Below are 20,856 nucleotides of genomic sequence, written 5' to 3'. Positions count from 1 at the left end.
CCGATCCCAACAGTGCCTCACAGGGAAGTGCTTCGATCAAGGATTGTTTCACGAGTTCTCAATCTTTTAAAACAGTGGCCTTCATTTTCACACATACAATTTTTAAAAAAAAAAATTACAACTTAATTAAATTATACCAAAGACTTTAACATTATTGAAAAGATAAAAGAGATTAAAAATCTAGAAATATAAAATTAAAATAATTCAAAAATTAATCTTGTTAACTAAGAGAAAGTGAAATTGGACGAAAGTGAGTGAACGTGGGTGAAACTACGAACTAAGAAAAAGTGAAAGTGGGTGAAAGTGAATGAAATTAACTGAAAAAATAACTAAAACCAACCAATTGTGACTCAAACTCACTAAACAAGTTCAAATAAGTAATTTAACTAGAAATGTAATGAAATATGACTTAAATTAAGCCAAAAGACTCTAAAAATCGTAAATAAAGATAAGGATAAAACATCCATATCAGACGGAGTGTCCCAAAATTCCTACTAGGGTGACTTCATTAGAACCAGTCTATCATGATCAAGTCCCAAAGCTTCATAGGCCTTACGAGTTATGATGTTAACCGAACTTCAGTATCAATAAAAGTCGTTTCACTTTGAATTCTTTCAACAAAATCTCGATGACCAAGGCACTGTTATGTGCATGTCGAACAAAATTGCTGAAAGAAAATTTAGACTTGGATTTGACAATCCTTTTTTGATCTCTCTAAACTCTTCCTTTTTTTACCGAACAATCCTCCTTGGCCCCCTAGCAATAACCTTGATCACTCCACGAGGAGCCCTCTCCTCATGTTGCTTTCTTTTGCTTCTCTTAAATTGATAGCATTATTTAAAAACATGTACAACTTTCTTATCTCTGCTATCATATTTAATTCCGTTGCAAGCTGTCTGTAGGCTTTGGTGTCATGACCCTCACTTTTATGGAATTCACAATTTTGACCATTATGCCTTTGACCAGAATCTTTCATCTTCGGGGGATATTGGATTTGTTGTTTGTTTGATTCAACCCAGTAAAGGACCTCCTTCTGAGGAGTGTTCAAGGGGTATAATTTTGATCAACATGCTCTTTTGATCACTTATTATCCTCCCTACTCCTATCGCCTTTAGATTCCTTCGGTTGATGAACCGAACTCAATCTATCCTTCAGTAATGGATTCAACTTGTGGCTGTTCCACTTGATGAAGTCACTAGCTCTTCTCATTAGGTCAGGAAAGTTTTTTAGCCTTCAGGTAGTAAGTTCGTTTGATAAGTCTTGCTTCGGCAATTGCTTGCCACGGCCTCCACTGCGCTGTTAATATTAAGATGCTTGATTTGAATTGCCACTCTTTAAAATCATTCAACCCACTCTTTGAGAGATTTATTAGGTTCCTGGACCAAATAGTTGAGGTTCTGCATCGTCTTGCTTTCTGGGATTGAAGTGATAAAGTGATCAACAAATTCTTTTAACATTTGTTTGAAAGACCAAATTGATCCTGGTAATAACTGATCATACTAGTAGGCAATCGAATCCCTTAATGTGGTTAAAAATAAACGATACGTCAAGGCATCGGTTGCCGTTATGGTTTGTAAAGTTCTCAATAAAATTTTCACATGCAAGGTTGGATCAGTCATGCCGTTGTAGTCCTTGAGCAATGGATACTTGAATCCTCGTGACATTGGCTGACTCATAATTTCAACACTCAGTGGCATATCCACGTCCGTTGTTTCCGATATTTTTGACTCCAAGCCTTCGTCCTTTATGACATGCTGAAGCTCACTCTTGATGAGGTTGTAAACTTCACCCTTCAGCGAAGATTCGTTTTCCTTTGGCTTCGGCTGCCTACGATTGATGTGCTTAGGAGAATCAACAACTCTTAACTTGTCTTTGTGAGCCTAAATAACGATGAATTAAGGACTCAGAGTAGTCATGACGAGTGCCTTTTTGCCGCTTCAGGGATCTGAACATTTCTTGTTTTGGAATATACCTTCTAGGTGAAGGTGAGTGATTATGCCTACGCTGGGAAGGACTCTTAGGTTTCTCCTTAGATCTTCCCCCTAAGACTTCTGGTTGAGACTCCTTTAAAATCCCTCACTTTTAGGGACATGTTTGAGCAACATGATGTCCCGTAGAACAAGCAACATAACTCTTCCTTCCATTATGTATGGTAACATCTCTAACTTCTTTTAATTCATGACGCATCACCCCTATCTGTGTGGCATGCTCCGCGCGAAGGATGTTCATCGATCCTTGAATATACCCCATGTTGTAGATTAGTTGTCTCATTAAACCATCCATGAAAAAGCGTTATTCTGGCTCCAAATATCCCAAACTGGTCAAACGATGGTGTAACCATCAAAGGTGAAAGTGGGTTGTTTCGAAAATCCACCAAGCCACGATGAGGAGCGGTTGCAGCAACTCATTGATTAGATTGAATTCCGGGCTGAACTGCAGATTGCTCCAAGGATTGATTTGCAGGGTTAACAACTGAACTATGAACCTGAACCATATTTCACAAAGAACCTCCACCTTCATTACACCAAATGATATTACACTTCTTATAAATGTTGCCTCTAACGACACTCCGATGACTTGAGATCACAAAAGATATCAGAAAAAGGGGCCGAAGTTCCGGTGAACCCTCTCCGATGCTAAAGTTAGAAGATATTAGAGATAATAGATAGCCAACAAGTAACAAAAAGTGAAGTATTGAATATAGTTGAAGTAAGATACCTGAGCTTGTAGATGTATATGTTATTTATAGATAAAATAAAGTGTACATGGACACATGTCAGCATCTGATAGGTCTTCGGACCCTATCTTTCCATGCCACAATATATGTGAATGTGGGGATCGTGCTTGTGGAATCCAATGTGCTCATTGGTCCACATTTTTCCATAAGTAGCTCCCGTAGACAACATTTGCACGTGAGGTGGCTGAAGCCGTGACTTCGATCAAGAATAATGCTGTAATGGGCTTTGGTGGAATTGGGCCCATTTGATGACTTTGGATTATATCGGGGCTTGACTTTCAAAGCCCAGTTGACTTAGTACCGTATCAGACAATAAAAAAACTCAAAATCCAGACAAATTGAAATACCGAATGGCAGAAAAATAACAAAAAGGCGAACGCAACAAACAATCGAACAAAATAGAAGAAAATGCTTGGTAATAAATAACGAAACTCTAAATAGAATTCAATTGAAAATGACGTAAACTAGAGAAACAACAACCCGTCAAGAAAACACAATAAAAAAATATAGAAAAACACACGAAATGAAGAAAATGTATGACTAAAACAAGATAAAAAAACCAGTAAAAAAGAAATAAAAATTTAAAATAAAGTTAGATATAAAATTATAATTTTATGTGAATATCTTTTTTCTTTTCAAGGTTAGACGTATTTTTGATTTTTTAAAAATATGGGATAAGGTGCAGAAATGCCCCTATCGTCGACAGCAAAGAGCAAAAATACCCTTAACGTAAAAAATGGTACACTTGAAGGTCTAACGTTGATAATTTGATCCGATTTTAGACAAAACTAACGGATGTCTATACTTAGTTAATCTTTCCATTTTCTACAACTGTAGGTCTTCCATCTCATCAAAATCCACCTTCATCCCTTCATCTCATTCAAACTCAAAATACCGCAAATCGAAATCCCTAACCCACTGCTCCTAATTCACATTGATTTCAAGTATTTGCATATTTCATCCTCAAATTTTTTTCACTTGATTTTCATTTGATGTCACTTTGATTCTGTTAGTCCTTTATACAATTGACTTCGATTTGTTCAAAAAAATCGACCTCCATTAGTACGTCTCTCTTTTCACCATTCATGTTACATCGTTTTGAAAATGTGAAAGAACTTGGTTAAGAGATTTTCAGAAGATTTATTGCAGAAATCCGTGAACGGTGAGCTGCAACTAGTTCGCACTAGACTTGGGTGTGTATTTGTAACAATTATGCCGCTTTCCGGTATGTTTTATTGGCGAGGCAACTAAGGTCTGAAATTGTTTATCTGAGAAAGCCAAAAAGATGGAATGAATTGAAAGAGGAAACATTAAAACTACTGTTAAGGGATTTCTACATTGATTTGGGAATTTTGAGTTTTTATGTTTCGATTGAGATAAAACTGATGAAGCTGAATTTTGATGATAAGCAGAGGAAGCAAACAAAAAATTAATGGTGTATAGATTTGTTAGTTAGTGTTATCTAAAATTGAACCGCATTATTAACATTAGACCCTTAATTGTATAATTTTTAATGTTAAGAATATTATTACTCCTTGCTGTCAACCATAGGGGCACTTTTACACCTTATCCTTGGTGATTTGTTTGGAAAGTATGAAAATTATTGAGAAGAGTCCATAAATAGCATAGGAGAGTGAGCACAGACAATTAAATTAAATATACTATAAAAGTAAAGTAAGAAAATCAGGTAGAGTGAGAAACTTTACATATCCAATACAGAGAGAGAAATGAAGAAAGTGAAAGCTCAAAGCATATGGAAGAGAGAGATTATATATATATATACAATAACTCAAGTGAGAGAGTAACAGCAGACACATAACCTTTGTACAAGTCCTAGTGAGAGAGAGAAGCACAAAAACAAGAAAACAAAACCCAACTATTTGTGGGAGAGAGAGAAAATAGTTGTTGCCGAGGATAGAAAAGCAGGACGGAAAACCCTAACCCTAAAAAACAATGTTTCATTTTTGCTGCTCTCTTCTGTGTTGACCAGTAAGGTCTGCGTGTTTCTCTTCGACCAAACCAAATGCAAGTTAAGTTCACACTTTCAGGTGTTTTCTTCTGAAATCAGTCCCTTTCTAAACTTCTTTCAGCTTATTCATGTCATCTTAAGCACTTTTAGTTTTGCTGGGTTTTTGAACAAGGACCTCACAATTAGCTTTTAATTCCGGCTTTGTGTGAGGTCGGGCTGCTTCACCTACAAGTTGTGATGTTTTTATTTATTGGCTATTCGTCAATCTCCTCTACTTATATGGCTTTCTGGTAAATTCTCTTGGTCAAGACATTAACTCTCTTGATGTTGAACTATCTTTATCTTCGGGATGAATTTCTGTTACCGCAAGTGATTTGAAGCGGAAATAGTTTCTGCTTTCTGTTATTTTCGATTAAGTTGTGGTTGGAAAAAGCTTTCTGTTGGCTTTTGGAAATTGAGTGCCCTTGTTTTTATATTGGACTGTTGCACTGGAGCGTTTAGGGGTACCGGGGACAATGTCTTCGTTAAGTAGGGAGCTGGTATTTTTAATATTACAATTCCTGGACGAGGAGAAGTTCAAGGAAACAGTTCATAAGTAAGTTGGTTTTTCCTTCTTTATTTATTTCTTATATATTCATTCCATGGTTCTTTTTGGACTCTGAGAAAAGTTATCAAGACTAAATTATTCAGAAGCTGACGTTGACAAAAAGAATGCAGAACTCGATAATTACCAATTTTTGTGTTGAACTTGATTAAAATTGTACCAGTGCTCTTATTTTTACTGAAACGGAAAATTACTTGATGCTGAAATTTGAAATTTCTTGAGCTATTTAAAGCCTCACAAAAAGTTCAAAAATTTGCAGTGTAAGGTACTACAGATTTGGTTTTATATCCCAAGTTTTCTCAGCTTCCAAATGCACTATAGGGAAATTGAACTCAGAAATATTGCTAATACCCTGGTTTTGCTCGTCTGTTATAATCTTCTGTGTTTTAAGGTTGGAACAAGAGTCAGGCTTTTTCTTCAATATGAAACATTTTGAGGATCAAGTTCAGGCTGGTGAATGGGATGAGGTTGAGCGGTATTTGTGTGGGTTCACCAAGGTTGAAGACAACCGCTACTCCATGAAGATTTTCTTTGAAATCAGGAAGCAGAAATATTTAGAAGCTCTTGACAGGTGAAATTGACTAAAATATTATTAATTTTTTCTTACTACTGGTGAACTGCTGGATTTACATAGAACACACTTGTACTTTCCTTCCATGGGCTTATTTCGGGATGTCCCTTTGATAACTGTGGAATGATTGATGATGTTAGTTTATTAGAATAATAGAGAAATGCTGGTATGCATTATTGGGTATAGCATTTTGAAACTTGGTTTGTTGTTTGTCCTTTAATCATGTTCCTGTGCTGGTTCAGACAGGATCGGTCAAAAGCTGTTGAGATTCTTGTCAAGGACCTTAAGGTTTTTGCGTCGTTCAATGAAGAACTTTTCAAGGAGATAACACAGCTGCTTACTCTTGATAATTTTAGGTACCTTCTTTTATTAATGGTGGTTATAATGGTCAGACACATCAGTTGGTTCTTTTTATTGAAAAAATTTGCACTTCCTGCTCTTTGATCAGGCAAAACGAGCAGCTTTCAAAGTATGGCGATACAAAATCTGCTCGGAATATCATGCTTGTGGAGCTTAAAAAGCTTATTGAAGCAAATCCACTGTTTCGAGACAAGCTTACTTTTCCAGCCTTCAAAAGTTCCCGATTAAGAACGTTAATCAATCAGAGGTTATTGTTATATATTTTTTCTATAAGTTTCTTCCAAAACAATCTGTTAGGAGATGCATATTTCTGTATGGTTTGCCCTTATACTTCCTTATTAATATGAAATCAAATTCTGAAAAAAATCATGGCTAATTTTCATGGATGTTGTTTGACAAAGTCTTATTTTATTTCTAAATTTGCAGCCTTAATTGGCAGCACCAGCTTTGCAAAAATCCTCGTCCAAATCCTGATATTAAAACGCTCTTCACAGACCATTCTTGCACTCCGACCACTGCTAATGGAGCTCGCCCTCCACCCACAAACAGTCCAATTGTGGGACCGATTCCAAAGGCTGGTGCATTTCCTCCTATTGGTGCCCATGGTGTATGTATTCTAACATATAGATTTGACGTTATTGTGAGCTTCTTGTACAACACCTATAATATTTCCTCGACATGCAGCCATTTCAACCAGTCGTTTCTCCATCTCCTGGTGCTATTGCTGGTTGGATGTCGAGCAATAATCCTTCTTTGGCTCATCCTGCTGTGGCAACAGGTCCACCTGGTCTTGTGCAGCCTTCTAGTGCAGGTGAAGAAATTATACTCGTGGTTATCCCATTTATAGTGTTGTTAGGGGGTACTTTACTAATTTGATTTGCTGGATGAAGCTACATAATAATTTTGGATTTTGCCCAGCTGCCTTTCTAAAACATCCTAGGACACCCACTGGTATGACTGGGATTGATTATCAGTCAGCTGATTCAGAGCACTTGATGAAGCGTATGCGTACGGGTCAATCTGATGAGGTCTAGACATATAAATTGCCCCTATTTTCCTCTAGAACTCTTCTTCGTTGATGGCTACTCTTATACTGTCATTAACTTTAGTTGATATAAATATCGTCTAGCATGTTCTTGTAGGTGTCCTTTTCTGGTGTAGCGCATACTCCCAATGTCTATTCACAGGATGACCTTCCCAAAACTGTTGTGAGGTCCCTTAATCAAGGATCTAATGTTATGAGCATGGACTTCCATCCACAGCAGCAAACTATCCTGCTAGGTTGATACTTGAAGACATCTAGACACACTTACCAAGAGTTTCTTTTAATAATTTTGGTCTATTTTGGGATCTTTGTAATTATGTCTTTTGCAGTTGGTACAAATGTTGGTGACATTAGCCTTTGGGAAGTTGGCTCACGGGAAAGATTGGCACATAAACCTTTCAAAGTATGGGATCTCTCTGCTGCTTCAATGCCGTTGCAGGTATTATTTATTTCAATCAGATTCAGTATTGGCCCTTTATAAATTAAAATGAAGTTGACATCCAGTCCTTATAGTGTGAATCCATTTTGGGCCTTTTGGTAATATAAGCTATGGACTTCATTACTTAGCAAGTAAATTAGCTGTGATGGATTTAGGAGTTCGGAATTGTAATTTGTCCTTTCAATTTTTGTAATGCATAGCAGACAGCTTTGTTGAATGATGCTGCAATATCAGTGAACCGGTGTGTCTGGGGACCAGATGGTCTAATGCTCGGTACGCGATTTGATCTAATAAGTCCAAAATTGATTTATGTATTTATCTTATTTTGTTGAATTTTGCCCTTGTTAATGAATATGGCTTGTTCTAGGGGTTGCATTTTCAAAGCATATTGTGCAGATTTATACTTACAATCCAAGTGGAGAATTGAGACAGCATTTGGAGGTAAATGCACAAACCCTGGTAATCATGCCATGCTTGGTTGTGATAATTATTTAACATAATTGACAGCCTCTCTCCTCTTTTAGATTGATGCCCATATTGGTGGTGTTAATGACATTGCATTTGCTCATCCCAACAAACAACTATGTATTGTCACATGCGGTGATGACAAGATGATTAAGGTATTGACTATATGCCTACTTGTAAAAATGAAAGGGAAAAGAATGGGATGTCCATGAGATGAAACCTCCTATTTGGCAGGTTTGGGATGCTGTAGCTGGACGCAGACAATATACTTTTGAAGGCCATGAAGCTCCTGTGTATTCTGTCTGTCCACATTACAAAGAAAGTATTCAGGTAGAGTTTTTTTTCATTGTTCTGGTGGTCAAGGTCTTACTACTATTTGCTCTACTATTCCAGTTGGAATTGCGTATGTTAATGAACATAAGGAGTAGGAGCTCCAATCATTTTGAACTACCATGTAACATAACTTGATTTGTCCACATGCAGTTTATTTTTTCCACTGCTATTGATGGGAAGATTAAAGCTTGGCTATATGATTCTTTGGGTTCTAGAGTGGATTATGATGCTCCTGGACTTTGGTGCACTATGATGGCATATAGTGCAGATGGGACTAGGTGAGGTTTGGCTCTTACGGAAATGTTCTTTGTTATCATTTTTCTGTAATTAGTATTGAAATATCTATTGCAATTAATCACCTTGAGACTCTCTGATTTTATGATCATGACATTATTTAATAGTTGCGACATCTCTATAATGTATTGGCCATTTGGAAGTATCTTGATTTGCAGTAGCGTTTTTGTAGGATTTTATATTTGTGCGAGGAAATCCCCAGGATTGTTTTACTGGTAGGGGTTTAAATCAGAGAACTGTGGTACTTGGAAATCTTTTCAAGTTCCAAGCACAAACAGAAACTCTGATGAGAGAGTTATGCATTTATCACTACTACTCATATGGCTCATGAGTTAGAATAGAAGCCTTGTATGATGGTATAACTTCTTGCAGAAAGTAAATTTTTCTTTCTCTGACATGATCTTCACTTTAAACTAGACAAGACCCTTTAGTCATCCAGTTCAGATTAAGGTAGAGCCTCCTTGAGATCCAGGTGGCGATGGAGGCTTGAATCGGTCAGTCTTCTTCCTGATTCGATTGGTCAAAGCAATTCCCCCCTCCTCAATGAGGTCAAAATGTTATGCTATGGGAGTGTCTGGTACTCATACTCTACTAGCTATGTGTCATCAGGGTACCATGTGGTGTGATTTGGAACTTGCATTATACCAGTTCAAAACAATGCATCAATCCCTTCCCCAATGATAATAAGGTCAAAATGTTATGCTATGGAAGTGTCTGGTACTCATACAGCTGTATGGCATCGGGGTACCATGTGGAATGATTTGAAACTTGCATTATACCAGCTTAAAACAATGAATCAATTCCTATTGTTTAACTTCTGCTCCACTTAATCTATATCAGTACAGTGATGTGTAAGTCCACGAGATTAAGATAATTCCCCATTTGTACAGGCTTTTCTCATGTGGAACAAGTAAAGAAGGTGAATCTCATTTGGTTGAGTGGAATGAGAGCGAAGGAACAATCAAACGGACATTTTCTGGATTCAGGAAACGCTCTTCAGGTGTTGTTCAGTTTGACACAACAAGGAGTCGCTTTTTAGCTGCTGGCGATGAATTTCAGATTAAGTTTTGGGATATGGACAATACCAACATGTTGACAGTTGTTGATGCTGAAGGGGGCTTGCCTGTTAGTGTTGTTTGTCCTCCTTTTTGGTAAATTGTATTGAAGTAGGTGTAAGGTTTGCATTCTCTTATTCAAGTGTGTTCTATGATGCAGGCAAGTCCTAGACTGAGATTTAACAAGGAAGGCTCGTTGTTGGCAGTCACAACTAGTGACAATGGTATCAAAATTTTAGCTAACAGTGATGGACTACGCCTGATAAGGATGCTGGAGAGCAGAGCTATTGATAAAAACCGAAGCCCATCTGAACCTATCAATTCCAAGGTACCGTTGTTGGGTTATTATTGATCAATGCTCATCATTTCTGAACAATGTCGTGTCTAAGAAAGTAGTTACTAACATAACCAACTGATCTGTTTTTTTACATGGTAGCTGAGCTGTTTAAAGACATTAGCACACAATTAACATCAACCAAAGTTGTGGGTCTTGAGGATGAAATGAATAGTATGTGAAGCCAGTATAATGTACATTGATGGTTTTAATTTAATAGGTCAGGGTAGCAGCATTAATTGGAAAACTTGTATCAAGAATAGAGTAGGTTGACCAGTGTGCTGATCTCTAAAGGGTCAATGAGATTTAACCTATGTTTCATGGAAACGGAAATGGATACTGGGAAATGGTATTTCTAAAGAAATATAGCTAGGAAACAGTAACGGAAACAGAAACCGAAACGGAAATTGACATCAAACGCAGAAACGCTAAAGAATAAGGTTTCCGTGCAACAGCATTTAATTCTATTCTTAGATAACTTTAAAAGCTTTAGTCTTATATTTTTTCATTAATTACATGTGTTCACTCTATTAAGATGTGAGCTCAATCTTTGATCTCATTCGCTTGTTGCCTCTTTAGGATGATTTAACCCCATTTCTCTACGGACTTCTCTGTTTTATTCTTCAATTAATCTATATTTCGTTGTGAATATGCTTGGTTTTATTCTTTATTTCTTTTATTGGGCTCCTGGTATGAATCTTATTCTTTGCAATCTTGATTTCAGCCGCTGACACTAGGGCCCGTGGGCAATGTTCCTTCTGGAATTGCACCTGCAATGGAGCGGTCAGATAGAATTCCACCTGCTGTGTCAATTGGCAGTCTTGTAAGTTTAGCTTTTTCTCCAGTTGTATGCTGTTGATGCTACTTGTCTTAGGCTCACAGTGGTAGCATTGCAGGGCACAATGGACAACAACAGGCATGTTGATGTTAAACCACGGATATCAGATGAATTGGACAAAATTAAGAGCTGGAGTATTCCTGATATAGTGGATCCATCTCAACTTAAAGCTCTACGTTTGCCTGACCCCATGGCAACTGGCAAGGTAGATTATTCAACAAATAATAGTTGCTTGTTTTACACAGCAATCATGTTTTAAATTGGGACAAATTATATTTGCAGAAGAATAGCTGTACTGGTTTTTAGCTAATAATTTTATGGGTTACTGGATTTTATTGGTCGGAGACTTGTCTCTTATGTGGCTTATTATATCTTTTTGCCAAGCATTTCTTTGTAGGTTCAGATATTATTATTATATTTTAGTAGTTTATTTATTTCTGAACTGTTAGTTGTGAATAAGTTGAGTGCACGTGCTGCGTCCATTTGTTCAAGTGTATTGTTATACATCATTGGACAGACAGCTGCATGCAATAAGATTATGCTGTGGAATATTTAGCAAGGTAGAATAAGTGATCATGGCGAGATGATGATATATATCTAGAAACTGCGTACTTCTTGATTTCAATGCATGGCATGTATAAGTTCTTGCTTTTGTCTTAGGATACTCGTATGCTGAGAACTAAAACTAATTTTATGTGAGGTAGTGATTAATTTGATGTGATGCTTTTTTCGGAATAACATGTATGATGTATGTGATCCACCTTAAGTGCCTGAACATTGGTTTTTCTTCTAAAACATCACCCCGCCACTCTTTCTATTTCACACACACATGCTGTATATGTATCTATACTATCTTTGCTGTCCATAATTTTGGAGTACATGCTTGTTCATATTTTTCTTCTCAGAAAGAATAATAACTTGATGATTTTAGGTTGCACGGCTGATTTACACCAACTCTGGCCTAGCTTTGTTGGCTCTTACCTCCAGGGCTGTTCACAAGCTTTGGAAATGGCCACGTAGTGAAAGGAATCTATCAGGAAAGGTCTGGTGTGTCTTTCTGTATTTTCTCTCCCCTCTTGGTTATTAGTGTTTCTGATGTCTCAAATCTCAACATCAAATCCTGTAGGCTACTGCATACGCTGTACCCAATTTATGGCAGGCCCCTGGTGGAACTCAAATGTCTAATGACACAAGTGATAATAAACCGGCTGAGGAATCTATCGCATGTATTGCTTTGTCAAAAAATGATTCTTACGTCATGTCTGCTTCTGGTGGGAAGGTATCTTTGTTTAATGTGATGACATTCAAGGTCAGTCTCTATATTACGTTTGGTTGTTTTGTGATTTGAATCTTTGGCTCTGTTTATTTCAGTGAAATTCTAACTGCATTTTGGTAATATGAAATCAAACTACTTGCAACTTCTTAGGTCATGACAACATTCATGAATCCCCCTCCCGCTGCCACATTTTTAGCATTCCATCCCCAGGATAATAATATCATTGCCATTGGCATGGAGGATTCATCTGTGCAAATTTATAATGTTAGAGTTGACGAGGTATAACATCTTTCCTTTGTTAAATATGCATTTTTTTGTTCGCTCATGGGCTTTTCAGCACCAAAAAGTTTGTTCATGCTTAATCATTCATATAAAATATAGCCTTGTTTTGATTTGAAGGGCGATAAATGTTAACGTGCAGCTATTTTTATTCTAAGCTATTTGGTTGCTCATAATTTCAAATCCCGAGACAAATTTGTGACACCCATTACTTTTCACCAATACCTTGGTGAGACAATTGTTCACATGCTTCAGTACAGTGCATACATGTCCCAGATTTTTGAGTATATGCAAATAAACTGGTTCTTTCACTTCCATAATGAGGAGAGAGAAATCTCGTTGTTGTTTCTTTTTTTTAAGGGAATGGTTTTTAACTTGCTCTTAATGATCTCGAGCTCACGCATGAGATATTCATTTGGCGCAAACTTGAACTTTGAATATTGATTTACTCTGCAGGTCAAAACAAAACTCAAGGGTCATCAGAATCGAATAACAGGCCTTGCATTTTCTCAGAGTTTAAATGTACTGGTGTCTTCTGGGGCTGATGCTCAGGTCAGTGATTGATATAAAAAAAGGGCGGCCCGGTGCATTACGCGTCCCCGCTTAAGCGAGGGTCTGGGGAGGGGTCCCACCACAAGGGTGTACTAGGGGCAAGCCTTCCCCTGCCAATATTTTGGCAAGAGGCCGCTCCTAAGACTCGAACCCGTGACCTCTCAGTCACACGACAACAACGTTTTACCGTTGCGCCAAGGCTCGCCCTCAATAAAATATTTTATATGTTGGCGTTTTTGCATTAGAGTTATCCTCAATCATTCTAGGGAGTTAGGATAATGGTTAGATAGCTATGTGGCAAAAATTTGAAAGTTATGTGATTTCTAATGAACTCTGTATTTGTCATCCATCTGCCTGTTGCACTAACTTGGTTTGAGTGTTACCACTAGTAAAGATAATTTACATTTCTTTTCTTGTGATACATGCCATGTCGCAGACATGACATTTTACTGATCTGTCCAACAATGGACTTTCAGCTTTCTTCTTTAAGACGTGGTTAGATTGTCTGAAGATTTGAATTGCTCTTTCAAATTCAAATTTGAATAATTCTATCACTAGAAAGATGAAAGTTATTTGCATTGAGGTGGAGAATTTTTCGAATTCACCTTCCTATATTCTGTTGCAAGCAGTAGTTTGGTGCTGCACGTAAGCTGCTTTGATGTTTTTATGGCATAAAACTTGTCAATTTAGTGGGTCATTTTTGAAATACGAGCTCAATAACAATGCCGAACAGACATGATCTCATAGTTGTCAAAGGTGCGCCTGACACTAGGAAGGCTTAGCGCTTCGGTAGCAGAGGTGGGCGATGTTCACTGGGCGTGCGCCTGGGTGTCCAAATAACTCATTTTTCGTTGTTTTAAGATTTAACTCATTGTGTTTGAAGGAATGTTTGTTTGAATTATTTGTGAAGTATGCTTTTAGTTGACAATGATGGGATCAATGCGAACTAATCTGTAGTTGTGTGTGTGGAGCATTGATGGCTGGGAGAAAAAGAAATCAAGGTTTATACAAGCACCGCCAGGTCGTCAGCCCCCAACTATTGGTGAAACTAAAGTCCAATTTCACAATGATCAAACACACCTGTTGGTGGTTCATGAAAGCCAAATTGCGATATATGACAGTAAACTTGAATGCTTGCGTTCAGTAAGTTCTTTTCTTTATATAATTTATTTTTGGGTGATGAACATGGAACATTTGTGAAATGAAAAATAATGAGGATGTTTGAAGTTGAGGATTAGATGTCCTAGTAAAACAAAACAAATCATGAAGTCAAAACCAAAAATTAATAGAAAGTTGGACCCTCCAGCCACGCTTAATTGCCTCTTAAACAATCATCTGAAAACCATGAAAGTTGAAACCTACAAACCAAGATAAGAACTAGTTTTTTTCCATAGCTGACCTAATGATAACATCTGACTTCGTTAATGTTGAACATTTCTTTCCATTCAAATGTTCCACACTATCTTAAAGTAGCACATTTTTAACATTTTTAGCATCTTTTGAAATGTGACCATCATTAATGCCTTGGTTTATTCTTAGTATCATGATTTTGAGTTTGAGTAAAAATAAAATTAGTAAACCACTTTTACAAATATAAAGAAGGGCAAAATGACAAAAAGCAAGTCACGCAATCAGATATTCTAGTTGATGATACACTTCCAAATTCAACAATGTGTAAAGAAAACTTTAATATATGTAAACCTCTATTCAGCCTATTGTATGATTTAAACTAATTTATGATATTGCAGTGGTATCCAAAGGATGCACTTAGTGGTCCGATTTCAAGTGGAATATACTCGAGCGATGGTTTGCTTGTATATACTGGTTTTTGTGATGGTGCCATCGGAGTTTTTGATGCAGATAGTTTGAGGGTGAGGTGCAGAATAGCACCTTCGGCTTATATACCGTCATCTGTGGCAAGGTGAGGGTTGAATGGAATCACATGAATGTTATAATCCAACATTGTTTTGATGTACCAAAATCTTAGAAATGGTGAAATTGATAAGAGAATGAATCATATTTTGATTGTGCAGCAACACTGCATATCCTATAGTTATAGCAGCTCATCCATCTGAGGCTAATCAGATAGCAGTTGGCATGAGCGATGGTGTAGTACATTTGATTGAGCCAACTGATGCGGAGCTGAAATGGGGTGGGCCATCCTCACAAGATAATGGGTCTCTCCCTTCAAATTCGTCAAATCCTTCTCTAAGTGGTCAACAATCGGAGCTTCCTTCGAGGTGATGATGGTGGGGTGGCGTGGTGCCTAGTTTTACTGATTATCCTCACTTTTTTGGCCCAGATCAATTATACTAAATTATGGTCAGTCAGTTATTCATATTCATTGTAAATCTCAGTTTCCACTCTAGTTGGGGCCATTTTGCTATTTTTTTTTTTTGTATAATTTTGTTGGTCTCTAAAATGCTCCGCAGGCAGGGAGATTTACTGTACGTATGTATGTATGTATATGTATACATGTTCTCCTTAAATGAGTTAACTTTGAATGAGTAATCTTTTGTTTCCATTTGTTGGCAAAATTAGTCAACATGCTTCGTGAAGGAGTAATTATACTCTATTCCTGAAGCAACTAGTCTTTTTTTTTTTTGACAGTAAGAAGCAACTAGTCTTTAGTCTTGCTCAACTCTCCGTTTATATTTATTTTTTCTCACGTATCGCATGAGAAAAAATACATATTAACGGAGAGTTGGAAAATCGTCTCTCCTTTTCCCAATTTTAGTCTTGCTCAACTCTCGGTTAATATCTAATCATAGTGGAGTTATTTTTCAACTTCTATTGTTCTCTTGTTAAATTTTGAATTTTTATTATAAAAATAGCTCATTGATTTTGTCTTGTTAAAGTCAGTTTTATAATTTCCGGTCAAGTATACGAACTCTTCAAATAAAGAGTATTATAAACCGTTTAATTTTTAAACAAGAAAATTATAAATAAAAATTTGATTTCAGACTATTTTAACTATTAATATCATCTTCAATTAATCGTATTGTACATGGTTTAATGAGATGATCCTTTCTGAACAGTATCTACCAGAGTCACATGTACCAGTCAAGGAACATGCACATTCTACATACATGGGTTTGCCAAGCAACATGCACACTCTACAAGGGTTTTGTGCTTTGATTTATTGAATCACGGTTATGGTTGGTACAATTGTTACAGCTTGACAAAGGACTTCCAACATTGAGTCGCTGTTATGTGGGCTCCAGCTCATTAGAGTATATAGACTAATCCTCATATAAATAAAAAGTATAGTACATTATAAATTAGTATTCTTCTTGCTCATTTTAGCTACATACTTTACATGTTTTATATCATTCTCGTTTAATATCATTCTCCTTTAGCTTTGCTGATTTAAGCATCTGAGTGGTGTTGTTGGTTTCCGCCCCTTATTGATCTTTTATCTATTTTTATCTCAGGCATCGAAAGGATCCAAGAAGTTCATCTCAGATTATCACACATTAAATTTGTACGGTGAGCGTGGAATGAAGAAATAAAGCTATGGTCCAATTAAATTGTATTGTGATCCCTACATCATTCAACATTCCTCCATCATCAAGTCCACTGCCAATGTTTAGAACCCTTGTAGACGCAAACGATAACCCGTTCGAGCCCTTCCAGATTACCCCAAAGAGCACATGGAAGCCTATTTATCCAGAACATAGGAAATTCATGGGTGAAATTACTAAATAAATCATATATAACGTGTAACTAGGGCAGGAACTGATGGACATTCTCAAGGCCAAACATGCAATGAAGATGACAACTGTTAGAGAGTAGCTGGGAGAGGCAAGAGAGGCTAACAAACGTAATTTTCAAGTGACGTAAGATTCAAATGACGCGATGACCTAAACACGCGATGACCTAGCGCTGTCGAGAACCATGAACTAGCGCCGTCGATCTTGCGTCGCCGTCCTCTTCCGATTCACCATGGCTATCGCCTCCTCCGCTGCAACCGAATCAGATGCCTTCGCAATTGCCCATTTATTTGATCGTAACTAAACACTTCAATTAGTAATGATCCCTCAACTCCCGCACCTTCCTTTGCGTCGATTGTAAAGAAATTAGTCACCACAACGGCGATTCCAGCGCCGTCGCAGCCTTTTATTTCAGAGGAGGGTGGTTTCAAGGCCATTAAAGTCCCACAAGCCATTTATGAGGAACGAGTTAAAGCGTTTCAGCACTCAGTCATTGGGAGGATATCTCTGAATAAGGGAGATCGCCCCTGGAAACATGCCGAATTGAAGCAGCGTCTGAATCAACTATGTAAGAGAAATATGGATTGGAAGCTTATATCGTTGGGTAAGGGCTTCTACCAGATTATTATGCCAAATAGGGATGCCCTACAGACTATTTGGGGGCTCGGTCCCATTTCATTCAAGCTTGGAATCGGTTTTCACCTTGGACACTGGGATTCAATCCGGACTCACACAAGTCCACCTCTGCGCAAGTTTGGGTACATTTTTACAACTTGCCTTGGGAATTTTGGGATACACGGATCATTGCGAGTATTGCACGTGTGGTAGGGGTGCTTATTCATTTCGATCATAATACTATTAATGGAGAGTTTGGCCATTATGCCGGGGTGTTGATAGATGTTGATTTGTCAAGGGATATTCAGTCGAAGCTCAGAGTGGATACGGATAACCAGAAGTTGTGGGTTTATTTAGAGTATGAAAAGCTCCCGGCTCTTTGTGGCACTTGTTCGTCCATTGGGCATACCACGACTCAGTGTAGGCGCAACAACAGAGAAGTAAAACCTCAAATGCAGAGGCATATGAAGTCCGGTAAGAGTGGAGCGGCACCTACTGCACATGAAAATCTGGATGTTCATTCGGAACCAAATGAAGATCACGCTTCTTCAACCGCGGATGATGCGGAAGAAAACAAAGTAGCAGGAGACACTTTACAAATAATTCTTCATCCCGCCACCAATCTGGAAATTCAGGGAAGTGAGGAGGGTTCCAAACGTTGGGGAGACTACAGTAACAAGGAAGACCTCCCAGCAGCAGAGATCGATACTCCTCGTACAACTGAGCAAGTTGCTAAAGGTAACTTGACGGGCTCTTCAGAACCAATGTTATCAGACTCGGACCGGACCGACCGGTTCGACCGGTCGAACCGGGAACCGGTCTGGTTTTCGGTCCGAGTCACACTGGTTTAAAGGATGTGTAAAAAACCGGAGTGAACCGGGTCGAACCGGTGAACCGGATGCAAACCGGTGAACCGGCCTGACCCCGGTTATCTGAGAAATGAAAAAAAATTTAAGGGAAGTCCGGCGCATCACATTGAGAAATAGGGAAAAGGAGGACGAGATGAGTATGCAATGGATGAATAACACTATTAGAACATCTCACTCAGAAGTAAAAAGAAGTAGATTCCGGCAAGGAAAAGAAACAGATTCCGGCGAGCTCTCCTTAATGAGCTACAGAGAAAAGAAATCTACTCCATGAGAAACGTTATACCATGCTCTCTTTCTCAACCTTCTCTCTATCATTTTTCTAATCAATTTTTATGGAAAGAGACAAAAATTATGGAAAGAAGAAGAAAAGAGGGAAGTATGGATGGACAAAGTACTGAGACTTTTTTTTTTATTGAGAAGAGCAAACTTTCCTCTTTCCCAAGAATAAGAGTAATTTTTATTTTTTTAATTAAAGGATGTAAATGAGGGTATTTAGTAAAAGAAAATTGCAAATTAAATATTAGTTTATATAACACTAACTGCTCATTTGTTACGGAAATAGAAAAAAGATGGATTTTATAAGTTTAATTTATTTATATATATAAATAATTTATAATTATAATTTACTTTGAATATAAATAATTTATATAAATAATTTTGAACTAATTATATATATTTAATATATATTATTTATTTATTACGTCATCCGGTTCGACCAATCCGAACCATCCGGTTCGACCAAGTGACCCGTGACCCAATTATAAATCCGGTTTGATGTCCGGTCCGGTTCTGATAACATTGTTCAGAACGACCTTAGGATAATGATATTTACATTCCAGATGTGGATACTGACTGGATAACAACTAGAAAGAAGGCTAAGGCCAAGATGGCGGGTACTAATACATATTCTCACTCTAAGGGGCGGAACATGTCAATTATCAATTACACATGATTGTGTTGTATTGGAATTGCAGGGGAATTAATAACCCTGGCACTCAACGGGCGTTGAAGCTCATATGTCAAGGAAATCATCCGGATTTGGTATGTATTTCTGAACCCATGATTACTTTGGATAAAATTCATACGTTTTTCTCGAATTCGGCTTACAGTTTGTTGAAAGCAATCCTTGTAATTCTATTTGGCTTTTCTGCAAAATTGGTAATATCAGTCTTTGCAACATCATTTTGAATCATGATCAGCACATTACGATTAGATATGGTACTGCAGTGGGTTTTGCTTAATTTACTTTTGTATATGGCAGCAATTATTTTGGTCAACAACGTCTGCTTTGGGATTCTGTCAGTACTATTGATGATAGCAGGAAAAAATGGTTATTGGAGATTTCAATGCGATTACAGGAGCTCACGAAAAACCGGACGCACTCCGTCTGATATTAGCTGCAGGGAGTTCCGTGATTTTATTAACAACAAATGAGCTTATCGAAGTGGCTAATGCAGGTTTGCAGTACACTTTGTCAAACAGACAGTTTGACACTGAACATGTTGAAAGTAGACTTGATAGGCTATTGTGTTTGAGGATTTTGTTAATTCCCGGAGTACTATCAGTTGTACGGCTCTCTCCCGCTACCAATCAGATCATATGTTGAAACACCTTTCCACATGATTTTGATTTGACAAAATCATTTAAGTTAATCCATGATTAAGGGACAATTAAATTTAAGTGCTTTGATTTAATTGTACTAATATGTTTGTTCAATGTTGAGTATAAATATAAATACAAATAGAAATAAAAAGTAAGACAGGACAAAGCCAGCATAAAATTACAGCACAAGCTGAGTAGAGTGGAACTCAGCATGACAGAAGATAAGTCATCTTCGGAACAGAAGCTTAGAGATCAAGAAGCTGAGTGAAGCGAAACTCAGTATCAAGAATAGAAGAGTCTTTGAATTATGTCTTGCAGAACGAAGCTGACCATGGAAGCTGAGTAGAAGAGAACTCAGTATCAGAATTGGCAACAATCAAAAGACAACGAATAACAAAGTCATGCCAAGTGATCTCCAGGACAGCACCGATGACCCGTTAGCTAAAAGACAAGTTCGACAACTGTCTGAACCAATAATAGGAACCTCGGAATTACGCACAAAAATGATTTCGAGATGCATGGGTTAAACGTCCGTTAGCTAAAAGATGAAACCTGTATAAGAAGACAAAACTGCAAGAAAAGGACAAGCCTGGCACCTGAGGAAATCAGACGACATGATTGGTCTGCAAACCTGAAGCTGACCAGAGCCTTGTTTCCCAAAAGAGCCGTTTTGGATTCAACGGGCAAATCAAATTCAAATGATTTGATCTTCAGATTGCAACTATAAAGAGACAAGTATACCTCTTGGATCATTGCCGATTTTCACAGAACATACAAGTGAGAAAAATACAAGCAAAATGCACATCAAAACAAAAAAGAGATCTTACACCAATTTTTCTATTCTCGTGTAAAAGCTAGAGTGATCTTTGTCATCATCTAAAGTGTTCTTTGTCTGAAAAAGAACAA

General features: G+C 37.5%; 1 protein-coding gene and 1 long non-coding RNA gene across 3 annotated transcripts; both read left to right on the top strand.

The window, feature by feature from the left end:
* The first annotated feature begins 4,441 nt into the window (after positions 1-4,441).
* On the top strand, positions 4,442-15,662 carry LOC136205928 (protein TOPLESS-RELATED PROTEIN 2-like). Of its 2 annotated transcripts, XM_065996790.1 has the most exons (25): positions 4,442-5,301; positions 5,702-5,881; positions 6,124-6,237; positions 6,330-6,488; positions 6,668-6,848; positions 6,926-7,052; positions 7,160-7,269; positions 7,384-7,522; positions 7,616-7,725; positions 7,929-7,998; positions 8,093-8,166; positions 8,250-8,345; positions 8,425-8,520; positions 8,674-8,801; positions 9,708-9,942; positions 10,033-10,200; positions 10,931-11,029; positions 11,103-11,249; positions 11,976-12,086; positions 12,171-12,353; positions 12,471-12,599; positions 13,056-13,151; positions 14,109-14,294; positions 14,900-15,072; positions 15,185-15,662. In XM_065996790.1, exons 1-25 carry the CDS (start codon positions 5,222-5,224, stop codon positions 15,393-15,395), a joined length of 3,402 nt encoding a protein of 1,133 aa, XP_065852862.1. In that variant the 5' UTR covers positions 4,442-5,221; the 3' UTR covers positions 15,396-15,662. The 2 variants fall into 2 exon arrangements, with proteins under 2 accessions (XP_065852862.1, XP_065852863.1); XM_065996791.1 differs by lacking the exons at positions 7,160-7,269; positions 7,384-7,522.
* Positions 15,663-16,196: 534 nt separating this feature from the next.
* On the top strand, positions 16,197-20,196 carry LOC136205930 (uncharacterized). Its single transcript, XR_010676140.1, has 3 exons — positions 16,197-16,384; positions 16,586-19,389; positions 19,610-20,196. It is a non-coding gene; the product is annotated as an uncharacterized lncRNA (long non-coding RNA).
* Positions 20,197-20,856: the final 660 nt, after the last annotated feature.

The sequence above is a fragment of the Euphorbia lathyris genome, chromosome 9 (genome assembly GCF_963576675.1).
Source record: "Euphorbia lathyris chromosome 9, ddEupLath1.1, whole genome shotgun sequence".
NCBI classification, from domain to species: domain Eukaryota; kingdom Viridiplantae; phylum Streptophyta; class Magnoliopsida; order Malpighiales; family Euphorbiaceae; genus Euphorbia; species Euphorbia lathyris.
Note: the sequence above shows the minus strand (reverse complement) of the source record. Positions and strands in the feature narration are given on the sequence as shown.